The sequence below is a fragment of the Ammodytes marinus genome (genome assembly GCF_949987685.1).
Source record: "Ammodytes marinus genome assembly, chromosome: 22".
NCBI lineage: Eukaryota > Metazoa > Chordata > Actinopteri > Uranoscopiformes > Ammodytidae > Ammodytes > Ammodytes marinus.
The window spans coordinates 22,128,578-22,142,104 of record NC_137226.1 but is presented as its reverse complement, the minus strand read 5'-3'; the positions used below and the strand labels follow the sequence as shown (position 1 = coordinate 22,142,104).

The window sequence follows — 13,527 nt, the reverse complement described above, 5'->3', positions numbered from 1 at the left end:
AGCCTACCGGGGTAAGGGGAGGGGTCTAACAGGGTAAATGGGAGGAGCCTTATGATGTAAAGGGGAGGAGTCTAATGGGGTAAAGGGGAGGAGCCTAACGGGGTAAGGGGAGGAGTCTAACGGGGTAACTAGGAGGAGCCTAATGATGTAAAGGGGAGGAGTCTAACGTGGTAAAGGGGAGGAGTCTAACGCAGTAAAGGGAGGAGTCTAACGAGGTAAAGGGGAGGAGCCTAATGTGGTAAATGGGAGGAGCTTAATGGTGTAAAGGGGAGGAGCCTAACTAGGTAAGGGGGAGGGGCCTAATGTTGTGAAGGGGAGGAGCCTAACGGGTAAAGGGGAGGAGTCTAACGGGGTAAATGGGAGGAGTCTAATTGGGTAAAGGGGAGGAGTCTAATGGGGTAAAGGGGAGGAGCCTAACATGGTAAAGGGGAGGGGCCTAACGAGGTAAGGGGGAGGAGCCGAATGTTGTGAAGGGGAGGAGCCTAACAGGTAAAGGGGAGGGGTCTAACGGGGTAAATGGGAGGAGCCTTATGATGTAAAGGGGAGGAGCCTAACGTGGTAAAGGGGAGGGGTCTAACGGGGTAAATGGGAGGAGCCTAATGATGTAAAGGGGAGGAGCCTAATGGTGTGAAGGGGAGGAGCCTAACGATGTAAAGGGGAGGAGTCTAATGTTGTGAAGGGGAGGAGCCTAACGGGTTAAATGGGAGGAGCCTTATGATGTAAAGGGGAGGAGCCTAACGTGGTAAAGGGGAGGGGCCTAACGTGGTAAAGGGGAGGAGCCTAATGCTGTAAGGGGGGCCTATTGCGGTAAAGGGGAGGAGTCTAACGGGGGTAAAGGGGAGGAGCCTAATGGGTAAGGGGATGAGTCTAACGAGTAAGGGGAGGAGCCTAATGATGTCAAGGGGAGGAGCCTAACGTGGTAAATGGGAGGAGCCTAATGATGTAAAGGGGAGGAGCCTAATGTTGTGGAGGGGAGGAGCCTAATGGTGTAAAGGGGAGGAGCCTAATGCTGTAAAGGGGAGGAGCCTAACACGGTAAAGGGGAGGAGCATAATGTTGTAAAGGGGAGGAGCCTAACAAGGTAAAGGGGAGGGGCCTAATGGTGTAAAGGGGAGGAGCCTAACGAGGTAAAGGGGAGGAGTCTAATGTTGTGAAGGGGAGGAGCCTAACTGGACAAAGGGGAGGAGCCTAATGTGGTAAAGGGGAGGAGCCTAATGGGTAAAGGGGAGGAGCCTAGTGGGGTAAGGGGGGGTCTAATGTGGTAAATGGGAGGAGCCTAATGTTGTAAAGGGGAGGAGCCTAATGTTGTAAAGGGGAGGAGTCTAACGTGGTAAAGGGGATAACACCCTGTTTTTCAGTTTATGCTAATTAGCGGGAAATATTCCCTGGCGGACTTATATGCTCCCAGAGGCTTTTTTGTAGAGCACCCTAACATACACCTGTGTGAGAAATTTCAAGTCAATCGGACTTACGGTGTGAGGGGCGTGGCCTCTCAAACTTTCTTCAGTGAAACGGTGTGGGAGGAGTAGCAGCTCGAAATTTGCGGCAGAAGTAAGAAGAATAAGTATGGTGGAGAGTAATAATTACGGGCCCTCAATACATTGAGGGCCCGTACTTAACTAGTGAAATGCTTTAAATGTGAAGCCCCAGCCTTAACGCTTTGTTTGTTTTACCAGTAACTTAACTGCTGCACGCTGATCTATAGATAGTGTTTTTTAATGTAGAAAGCCGTGTCCCTGGCATTACCGGTGGTGACACAAGTTTATTTTGCTCGAAAAACGGGCAGAGCACTAATCTTTCCCCAGCCAAAGTGGCGGGTGGTCTCAATAACTTACTACTAGCTAAGACCAAATGTACCAGAACTTAGAGAGTGTTATATTTGAGCCCTGCACGAGACTCTCCGCTGATCACCGCGGAGACACCGTGCATGTTGTCTTCTAACTCGCGTGTTGCTATTTTGACAGCAAATGTAATAGACTACGCATGTGTGGAGTGGAGCAGTGACGTCAGCGTTACCACAGAGACCGTTTCACTAGTTCACAGGGTGTTGCTGCAGTTGCGTTTTCAAAAGATTCCACCCTGGAACTGGAAGGTGGTTTCAAAAGTTTATGTTTTCAAGCCTGCATTTGCTGTTATCATGTAAATGATAAAAACATTACATATTTGCATCTGCAAAAATACTTTTTCGGATGCACCGTCACCGTTTCCAATGTAAACAGGACCTTAACCTTAAAATAGGGCTTTGACTTACAGAATGCTCTCTCAAACTCTGTCTTTGAGGTCATCCTAATAGAAAGTGTATGTATTATGTGCCTCAGTATGCCTCCAGTGAAGTTCTAGAGCCTGGATCAAAGGTACATTTCTAACAAAGGTTTCCATTGGTTTTTCACAGGGATACAGCTCACACTGTTAAGGAGAAGTTTGGCAAAAACCTGTATGAGGCTCTGTTAAAGTAAGTATTGGACACTATGACTTAACCCCCTCATTGGTTTTTAGACTTTTCAGATGTCTCTGTAAATCAACTCTAGTTCTCTGTGATGAATTGATATCAGGCATGTTCTGTGTTCAATGTTTGATTGTTTGCTCTAACCTCAGAGGGCAGATCCCTGACATGAACTCCATTCTGGAAAAAGATGACTTCACCATTATGAAGAGAGCAATCTATGCCACTCAGGTACTGGAGCTGTTCTTAGTGCGCACTCACACTAGGCATTACCCGAGTGTAACCCATATATAATATAATGAGAATAAACAATTCATTAAGAGGATAAATAAGTGCAGCTGGAAGATTGCTGACAATAGAGACGAGAGACGCAGCTAAATAAACTTGAGAATTAGCAAACAAAAGAAGGCTAAAGAAGAATGCAAAACCATACCTACCTGGTCAGGGATTTGTGAGGATTTAAATCCTTAATCCACAGCAGTTTTTGCCAGGTTTTTTCATACGGATTGGAAATCCATCACATTCACAAGTAATGACAATTCCCAATTTTTTCTATGAAGAGAACCTTTCCCATGTACCCATCAACTCATTGAATAACCTTCTGGAAGTGAAGGGAGCCAACGTCAGGGTGTCCCTTACCTTGGCATTGTTGAAGTTACCATCAAGTTCCCCATGAGCACATTTGGTGTAGATAAAGAGGTGCCAACACTCTGATTGTGCCTGATAGGCTTTCCACTCTGTCCTCTGTGATGTTCATTGGCATCAACACTTTAGCATGGAAGAACAGAAGTAAAGCTACAGAGCAGAGACGATCACAGCTGGTAAGCCAAAAGGGATCTGTGCGCTGCAGAGCAACAAATGCCTTAAAGTGGGTGATGGTAGAGGCACCACAATCAGCTCAATTACAAGGTGGTATACAGGTATCACACGGCCTGGCAAGTTTACCACCAAAGCTTCCACGCTGCATACCAGTCATCCTTAAAAAAGGATTCAAACCATGATATCACCCTGAATCCCAAAGCAGTAGAGATACACAACATCAAAAGTGTGTTCAATCAAATCTTTTCTCTCAGACTCCCCGACAGAGACCGATCACAAAGCAAATCTTTAGTTTGACTTTGGTAACTCTCCAGTACCCAGTGAGTGGAAAGAGAGGATACCTGAAAAGCTGAACTCCATGCCAGAGGTGTTTGCACAACAGGACCTTGACTTTGGTCACACTGACAAGATTAAACATCACATACACTCAGTGACGAGTCATCATGCAAACACAAAGTGAGGCCTGACTAACAATCAAAGATCCATACGACTTACCCAAATTGGAAGACTCCTTCTCAGCAGTGACTGTATCCAGATGGTTCTTAGCAATAAACCTAAATCTAGCTACTTCCAGAAAGAAATGGATGAAAAGGACAAGCACAAAACTGCTTTTGTCTGCCCACTAGGGTTCCACGACTTCAACAGGAGGCCCCAAGGGATAACGAACGCCCCTAGCATGTTCGAGAGGCTCATGGAGTGCTGCATAAGAGGGCTGAACTTGAAGAAAGCCTTAGCTGTCCTCGATTATGTCATTGTCTTCTCATTAACACTGGAAGAGCATGAGGAAAGGTTGACATGGGTTTTCAACCGATTAAAATAGTATGGCTTGAAACTCTCACCTTAAAAGTGCAAGTTCTTCCAGACCTTTGTGAAGTATCTAAGCCACATTGTGTCAGAGAAGGGCATTGAAACAGATCTTGAGAAGACAGCTGTATTAGAGCCCTGGCTAAAACCAAACAACCTGAAAGAGCTAAGAACCTTCCTGGGTTTCTGTGGTTAGTACCGTAGATTTGTCAAGGATTTTTCAGAGATTGTAAAGCCACTCAACGGTCACACTATCCACCAACAACAGAGTAAACAGGGAGATGTACCACAACCCAAAATACCTTTTCGGGCGACAGATGGAATCCTGATTGCCAGACAGCATTCAACAGCATAAGAGAAAAGCTGACAACTGTCCTGTCCTTGGGTTTGCCGATCCCAAACAGCCCTACATTTTACATACAGATGCAAGCACTTTCAGGGCTCGGTGCTGCCCTCTATGAGGAGCAAGAAGGACATAAGCGAGTCATTGTTTATGCAAGCCGTGGTCTGTTGACATGTGAAACCAGGTATCCCGCCCACAAATTGGAGTTCCTTGCCCTTAAATGGGCAGTAACTGAGAAGTTTCAGGATAGGACCGCATAATCATCCATGGAATTTGATAATTTTTAAACTTCATTTCCAGATGATGATTTTGGACAATAGGGGAGAGTGGGGTAGGGCTGGGCGATTAATTGAATTTTGATTTCGGTTACAATTTTGGCTTCCCTCGATCATGAAAACAAGATAATCGTAATAAAACGGTTATTGTGCGGCACGCCGGGTCATGTGTAGTAAATGCAGCGCACCCTTCTGTCTCCACCTGCGCTCCGCCCCCGCCCGAACACTGTCGATTTCAGCGATTCCAGTGCAATTGTTTATTCAGCATAAAGTTAAAACGCTCGTCCAGGATGTTACACCGAAACACAAAAGCCTTGCGCGATTGAAGCAGCGTTTCACTCGGTGAAACATGGTGTGAGTGAGACACTGTGATGGCGGTGGGTAACGGTGTCATTCACTGTGAGAACTTGCCGGTGCGAGCCGCCGCGCAGAAAAGCTCTGTGGCTTTACGGGTAAAATGATAGTCGGGGATTCCTGCACGTTAATGTTGTTGAGGGGAAAGGCTTCCGCTTTCTGATTGCATTTCTCGAGCCTGAATATATTGTGCCATGTCGGCAAACTATCTGCGCGACAAGAGCAAATATACAGTGAGACGCACCCCCTCCGTTAGTTTCAGTCTACAGACGAAAAGTTACAACCAGCACCTAAGCATGGACTTCGTTTAAATAAAGCGTCTAATGTTTATGATCAGCGCTCTGATACAAATTCTGAAGTCTCAACATTACGGTGTCAGCTGTGGTGTAGTTTTTTTTACAGCAACTCAACGTGCACTGCAAAAAAAAAAGAAGGTAATAAGTCGATCTTTTTGTAGATTCATAGCCTACCTCCTCTTATAAGTCGAAGTACAAATCAATGAATGGTTCACAATCACATCCCTAGTAAAATATTAATTTTACTCTTAGATTCGAAGGTTTTACTGATTATTTATTTTGTGTGGCTTTGGTTTACATAGTTGTAGGCTATGTTTGAGGAGCACAATTGGGAGTTTTGTTTATGTAATGTTGAATGAATTGGCTGAATTTTCATTTTGGTGCATCCCTACAATGAATAATCGTCTTTAATAACCGTGATTACAATATCAATCAAAATAATCGTGATTAGAATTTTTGCCATAATCGAGCAGCCCTAGAGTGGGGTGAGATGTGCCACTTTTTAGTCAAAGTGACTTTAAAGTGAGGCCTTGACAGTAAAGTCTCCAACTCAAATATGTACATATATTTCAGGGTGTTGTGCATCCATATGTGCAACAATAACTTTGGATCTGAAATAAACTGTTTAAGAAACATTTCGGAAAAAAAGTTATCTTGTTGTGGCACAACTTGCCCGCGGTGTGGTGTAAGTTGTGCCACAAGAGAGAATACCATGTGGTAAATTGTGCCATTTATATATATCTCATAAACTGTAATGCAAGACAGATCCATTAGACAATCACTTACGTAAGGTTTATTTAAAGTAAATAAAGTCAATATTTTACAAAGGTTGAAGGTCAATTTTCTTAAACATAGCCTAGCAGATCTAATGGTTTTACCTGCAAAGCTCACAATGACAAAGTCACCATCATCATCTTTCTGGCCATCTGAACTCTCATCAGTGGTGTCGTTAAGTGGAATGGAGATGTCAGTTTCTTCTGAGCTACTGTAGACAATCACTTTCTTTTGGTGACCAGTGTATACAGCCATGCCAATGGCACAACTCTCAGAAGTTTACTTTGCACTAGCTGCTCTGTGCTTGTGGAACCAACTGCCACCTGGCATATGCGATTCCCCCTCCATTTCTGCCATCAAGGCTCAAAACCCATCTGTACACCCTGGTTTTTCCTCCCCATTAACTATCTTACCTCTGCACTACTATCTTTGTTTATATGTGGATGTATGGGCTTTATGTCTTTTATTTTAGTTATTGTTATTTTACCTTCATTTTTACCTAATGAATGCACTATGCTCAGCACTTAGGACAGCGCAAAATGTGCTTTTATATATACATTTTACTTACTTACTTATACCTCACCCCAGGCCTTCTGGCACAAATCACCCCAACCCCAGAATTTTGGATAACAAGCATGATACAGCAGTTTAGGGCTGACATCGTGCTAACTATATAGACACTAAGTATAGCATACTAAAGCACTAAAACATGTGTCAAATGTTTTCAAACTTCTCTATAATTGTTCAGACAAATAATCAAAAAACCTTGATCATGGAAATTTTACTTTGAAAGGCAAAAAACAGTTTTTTGAGCTTAAAGATGCTTTTATCTTATGCCATGTTTCTCCCTTCTTTACAGGATGAGTCAAATGGGTGGCTCCTCTTAAATATATGGTCACATTTCCAATTTCTTCTATGGTTTTCTAGAAACAAGGGGTGGCACAACTTCCCCACCGGCACAACTCACCCCACTCTCCCCTATAATATGATAAACACTTCTTCATCCAGTTTCCTATCGCTTTGAGGTTTGCAGTGTAAAACATCCAACAGAGACAAAAATAAAAAAAAACATTTAAAAAGATTTATCTCACATTCACAGCTTTGTTTTTCAGTTATGTTAAGATACAGATGCGGAAGCAGGAGTGGTTAATGTGAGCAATGGCCTAGGCTGGAGATTGATTATGAAGGGGGATACCCTGAGTGGAAAGCTTGAATGAACCGAGTGTGAAATTGCTTCCTCTACCCCAGACCATGGGTCAATAGACTGACTGTGTCGATGTATGTTACAGCAAAGTGTTACAAGCAAAGTAATTTAAAAAGATCTTTCTCAATTAAAGGACTTTATGCCAACATCAATATTTGAGTGGTGGAAGATGGAGTGTGAGTGGTATTGACTGAAAATGCATGTAGAGTAATGGAACGGAGACTTCTGATTGGTCTGACAGATGCAGTTCAGATAATTTCTCTCTTTGCCATTTTTTATTTGTAGCCCTCCCTATTTCCCTCCCAGCCCCACTTTTAAAATACTGCCTGCTTTAACGCACACACTAGAGTAGTCTTTCTTAACCTTTTTAAATGAAGAACACATTTCAAGACATTAAAGAGGACCTATGATGCTTTTTGACTTTTATGACCTATAAACGTTGTTATGATGATTCATAGTCATGCTTAACCATACTAAATTATCAAATAATGACTTACATGCATTTCGACGTATTCCCTGCTGACCGTCTGGGGTGTCTGTGCCGAGCACTAAACACTATTCTAGCCAGTCGAGAAGTCACGTGTTCAAAGCGGTCTACCCTTTGTAACTTTGTGACGTCGCATGTAACTTTGTGAAGTCACCACGCGGATGTTTCCATGTATGGTAATGCTGTCACTTCCCTGTTCACGTCTGCCTCGCGTCTGCCTCGCGCCCTTATAGGTCCATGCTCGCGCTTCCCGCCACTGAAAGTGTTCCGGAAGGAAGGTAACCAATCACAACGGAGTGGGGTTTGCAGGAGGGGGGGGGTGGGGGAGGGTAGCGGAAATGGCCGATGCACAGGCGGAGGGATCGGAGATTGCCGAAGCACACACACTCAAGTGTTGACAGGACGTGCTGGATCGCCAAAATAAGAGAAAGAGCTTCCCGAAAATCTACATAGTTTTTTGTGATGTGATTCGTGTCAGGTTGCTCTATAGCAGTGTAAAACAAGAAATTAAGACCAGAAAAGTAGTATAATAGGTCCTCTTTAAATATCTTTAATAGTTGACACAAATTGTAACATTGTTGTAGTCATTCATGTTTCTGCAGTTCACCCAAATAAAAGTTTCAATTGATGTGTGGAGTTAATAGCCTAGAAAAATGCTCAGGTTAACGCTTATTAAGCATTAACTAAGGAACAGTAAATTGATGTACCAGTATTGTAAGGTATAATAAGTGAAGGAAGCAAACCAACTGTATGTGGTTTGGCCCAGACAGAGATTAAACCCAATCAGTGTCTTTCTGCTGGAACTAGTTTGGATGTCATAACCAAGTCATAACTAGCTACTCCACAATCTCTCCCCGTACCCCTTCATTGGCCTTTAACGTCAGACCTTTAATAATAGCAGTAACTAACTTACTAACCCTAACCCTAATAGTACAATCAAAGGTATCTGTTCAATGCTTCAAATATCTGGGTAAGCCAGTGTTTCACCCAAAATTCACCCATGGCTTTGAAACGTCAAAACATTACAAAAACATTAAAAAACTACTTGCGCTTTTGTCATTTTTAACTATGTAGTACTAGTAAGATGTTTGTCAGTTACTAACGTTCAGTTACTCTAGTAGTCGTGAGCAGTTTAGCTGAGCTTTGTTGAAAGACATTTCCAATTTGAAAGTACAGTCAGTGATTCTGGAGAACGCTTGTTGTCAAAATGAGTGAATATCCACATGATATGCTACCTGTCAGTGTGTATGCAGTCTCTGTAAATGGTCATTTAGCTACGGTGGGCCTCTTGGTTTACATACCTGTTTACAGAGCCTAAATTGTGTATTAACACTGGATCAAAAACCTGCGTAGACCCTCTTATTTTGGTGGGAAAAGGGCATAGGTAAGGACAGCAATTAATTGGTAGAATACAAGTGGAAATATGTTTACTCCCTCTCAGGAACCTTCCTAAGAATTTATAGTTCCTTTTATGGAAATGGCAGGAAACTGTGTGACCTGTAAAACAAAGCATTTTGTTTTGTGCCATGATGTGATGTGAGAGACAGTAATCAGATATCATTAGCCTAGGGTTTAGTTCTAGCCTGCACTAATCAATACTTGACAGGCTGAAAGGTTACTAGTCACGGACCAATGGATCAAACAGTCGTTATGTCCTTTCCCTCACTGCACTGCTTTAGGCATGTGTGTTGGTATGTGTAGATGCAGGCATGTCAATATTTACGTTCATAGAAATTCAGCTGACACAGTTGACTTACAGTAAGAATGTTTCCGTGTTTAATCATGATGTAATGAGCATAAGCTATATTGATTGACGATTATGGACATTATAATTCCTTAGAGGAAATTGATTTGCTGCAAACCAATATCAAAGTAAAGATCATTTCAAATGATAAAGTACGTCATCAGAATGTCATCCCTTTAAACTGACATTATGATGATACAAATCTCATTCTGAATGTGGACTGCCATATCTCTCTTCACTAATCGGTTTCCAGAATAAGTTTAAAAATGTGGCGATTCCTAATTCCATCACACTAATGAAGCAAACTAATGAAATCAAACTGATTTGCAGAGACACAGCCTCCCTCCAGTGACCACTCACAACATGCTGGATGACGCAACAGATCCAATCCTGTCCAACGTCAGGCGCATCGGACTCTTCAATGCCAGGAACGACCGCGTCAAGGTGCACACCACATCTTCCCGACTTTCTTTATGTGCTTCATCAGTGTGATGGTTGTGAAGTTGGCGGAATAAACTTAGTGAATAATTATAATAATATCTTTATTTATACCTTTAAAAACAATGGTTTACAAAGTGATTCAACAACATACATACGAGCAAGTACAATCAGATAAGTATATACTAATAAGAAAACATATATACAAAAAGATAAATACACATACTCATATATATACACACAACAAACCAAACAAGATTAATAGGTGCTAGGGTAGAAAGAAATTGAGAAAGAGAATAAAAAGAATAAATAGACGGCATCACGTAAAAGCAAGTCTATAAAAATGTGTTTTAAGAAGTGATTTAAAAGAGGTTACTGAATGGCAAGGTGATGATGACACACAGTGTTTGACAATGGACATGTGCACACGTAAAGAGCACTTTGTGGAAAGAAGTGAACAAATAGTTTGCAGCTGTGCTAGCAGCTTTTGGGCCTGTAGTCAGACATGCTAAACTAAACTTGTGAACTAAATGTATTCCAGTAAGATTTATTGTCTAGGAGCCATGAATGAATTCCATGGTAATCCATTTAATAGATGTTCAAATATTGGTGAACGGACCAAAGGACAAACAGACTAACTTTTTTTATCAAGTACTGTATCGGGAAGAGTCATTATTGATAGTAATAGTAGGTAGTAGTCATAGTAAAATATCATCAAAATAATAGAGAGTTGATTTGGCTTTTATTGTTTGTAATGTAAGATTACTACACAAATGAAATGTAGCCACTACACAGTTTATTAAAATAAAATCATTTCTATTATCGGGAAGAAAAAAAGCCTTCAAAATTGTATTGGGATGTGTTGGTTATGCTGTGGTCAAATCTTCTTTGGGTACCACAGCAAATCTTAGTTGATAAAATATATTGCAATATTAATTCACACACTACAAGCTACAACAAAGTGTACAACAAATACATAGCAAACAGTTCCCAGTGGTGAATGAATCTTTTTCCTTTGAGAGCCTGCTGTGTGTTCTCTCCATCTCTCTGACCTGTGTCCTTCTCTCAGATCATCTTCCACCCAGAGTTCCTGTCCTCCACCAGCCCTCTGCTGCCTATGGACTATGAGGACTTTGTCCGTGGCTGTAACCTGGGAGTCTTTCCCTCCTACTATGAACCATGGGGATACACACCTGGTAACGCTTTATTACAACATTGGAACCTACTGTATACAAAGCCAGTGTACACCTGTATTAACATTCACAAATGCTACAGGTTCTTAAAATACAGACGCACTGCAGTTGTTACACAAATCTCCACAGCCGCCACACGAGGCAAAGATGGATTATGTTCTTAAACATGCTGTGTATCCAGTTAACCCTTTGCAATATAGCAGACTATCCAAGATGAAGCAGACTTTACCTTGCTGTGAACTCAATGCACACTGTGCCATAAGGCTTCATATGTGGACTATTTAAGCAATATCACATGAGAGGGAGCATGTTGTCGCTCTATATCAGCGCTGCTGTGATTCGGTCGTAGGTACGAGGCCGCAGGCCGAGTGCCGAAGAGATATATATATATATAAATAGTATACATCTCAGACTATACTAATGTAACTTTTAATCAAAAAATTCTGATTTTTTTGTACTTATAAAATGTATATTATGTAGCAATGTGAATTATAGTGTAGGCCTACTTATTACAACAACAACAAAAACAATCTCAATAGTTCATTACAACACTATACCAAATAGGCACATTTTTTAAACGTACCCCCTTTCATCTAACGTGTAAACATTGTTTTAAATGGCTTCAGCTTTACAGGTTCTGTTCTGAACGAATAGCAGCGGTGCACCTCACCGAACCAAACAAAAAACAGCCAGTCGTCGCAGTGCATTTAATTCGACCAATCACAGTCCACGTTTCCGAATCAAATGTGCGTACTGGCCAATCGGGGGCCAGTCACCGAGTCACGTGACACATGAACGTTGCAAAGATTTCCGTTGCAGATATAAGCTGCATTCAATGAGTGTGCTTAAATTTAGTATGTTAAAGTATACTCTTTTTTTGCCTGGGTACACATGACATAAACATACTGTAGCACTTCTGAGCTGTGTGTTCTTCCACAGGTGAATGCACTGTAATGGGCATTCCCAGTGTGACCACCAACCTGTCAGGATTCGGCTGCTTCATGGAGGAGCATGTCTCAGACCCTACTGCCTATGGTGTGGACACACACATACATGGACACACTCACACGCACACACACACAAACATACACACACAAACATACACACACACACACACATGCACGCACGCAAACACACAGACACACAAACAAACACGCCCATACACACACACACACACACACACACACACACACACACACACACATGTGCACATCAGTGCTCTTGCTGTCTCATTTCAAAGCTTAAGGAGCCATTTCATCATGTGAATTCAAAGTCAGCATGTGCCCATGCCTGTGTTGTCCCTCTCAGGTATTTACATAGTGGACCGGCGCTTCCGTTCAGCAGAAGAGTCCTGTAACCAGCTGACCCAGTTCATGTTCTCCTTCAGCCAGCAGTCTCTGAGACAGAGAGTCATCCAGAGGAACCGCACTGAGAGGCTGTCAGAGCTGCTGGACTGGAGATACCTGGGCCGGGTCTGTGTCTCTGTCAGCACAATAGTATAGTCACCCATGCACATACAATGTACAGGATAGGAATCAGACTATAATAATAATCAATACAACTGTCTGTCTGCAAGCATGAAGTAAGAAGGAACTTTTCATTTAAAAAGCCTAACTGATATGCCTATGAGGTGCGACATTGAGTCAAGACAACTTTCTGTATGTCGAGTGCCTAACAAGTTGGAAAGCAATCAGTTCATCTACTCAATGTAAATTTGGGAGCAAAACAGGAAGGCCACTTTAGTGTACTGCCCCCAGCCTCTATAGTCCATCTCTTTTCACAGCTTGCTGTTTGACATGGAACCCTGATGTGCCAGCCTATTTAAAAGCAAATGATTAGTTCAATTGTTGTTGATCGCTGCTTCCTTGTGATTTGCAGTTCTACATCCACGCTCGTCATCTGGCTCTTAGCAGAGCTTTCCCAGACCAGTTCAAGCTGGATCCCATGGCCCCTCTAGAGGTGAGTAGTAGAGAAGGGTTTCCAGAGCCCTTAGTGACAATACTGTAAAGTTTGTTTTACATTTGCATATGCACAAAATGGCTGATCCTATTGAATGAAATTGCTTCATGTGCAGTAGTTTAATGGGATAATAGTGAAAGCGCCTTTATCTATGTCAAGAAATGATCCAAACTAAATCTTGGCCCCCTTTACTGTAATGTCCTGTCCTTTTGCTGCTGATGCTATGAACACCTTGTGTCTTTTATATTTATATTATATTGCTCATACGTATAACTAATAGTGCTTAGAAGCTGTGTTTTAATGCTGATATATTAAATATACAGTATACAGTATACATACTATACTGTATATATTTTAATCAAATTCCATCTTGTTGATTATTTTTAATATGTTTA

At 42.0% G+C, this 13,527-nt stretch overlaps 1 protein-coding gene across 1 annotated transcript in view; it reads left to right on the top strand.

Annotated features, from left to right (window-relative positions):
* Positions 1 to 13,527, top strand: part of gys2 (glycogen synthase 2) — a gene marked incomplete at both ends in the record, with an annotated part of 43,650 nt that overhangs the window by 28,238 nt on the left and 1,885 nt on the right. Inside the window, 7 exons of the mRNA XM_080051078.1 lie at positions 2,392 to 2,451; positions 2,595 to 2,673; positions 9,873 to 9,986; positions 11,050 to 11,176; positions 12,113 to 12,208; positions 12,482 to 12,645; positions 13,052 to 13,132. Of these exons, the coding sequence (XP_079907204.1) occupies positions 2,392 to 2,451; positions 2,595 to 2,673; positions 9,873 to 9,986; positions 11,050 to 11,176; positions 12,113 to 12,208; positions 12,482 to 12,645; positions 13,052 to 13,132 (721 nt within the window). The remainder of the gene's footprint in view (positions 1 to 2,391; positions 2,452 to 2,594; positions 2,674 to 9,872; positions 9,987 to 11,049; positions 11,177 to 12,112; positions 12,209 to 12,481; positions 12,646 to 13,051; positions 13,133 to 13,527) is intronic.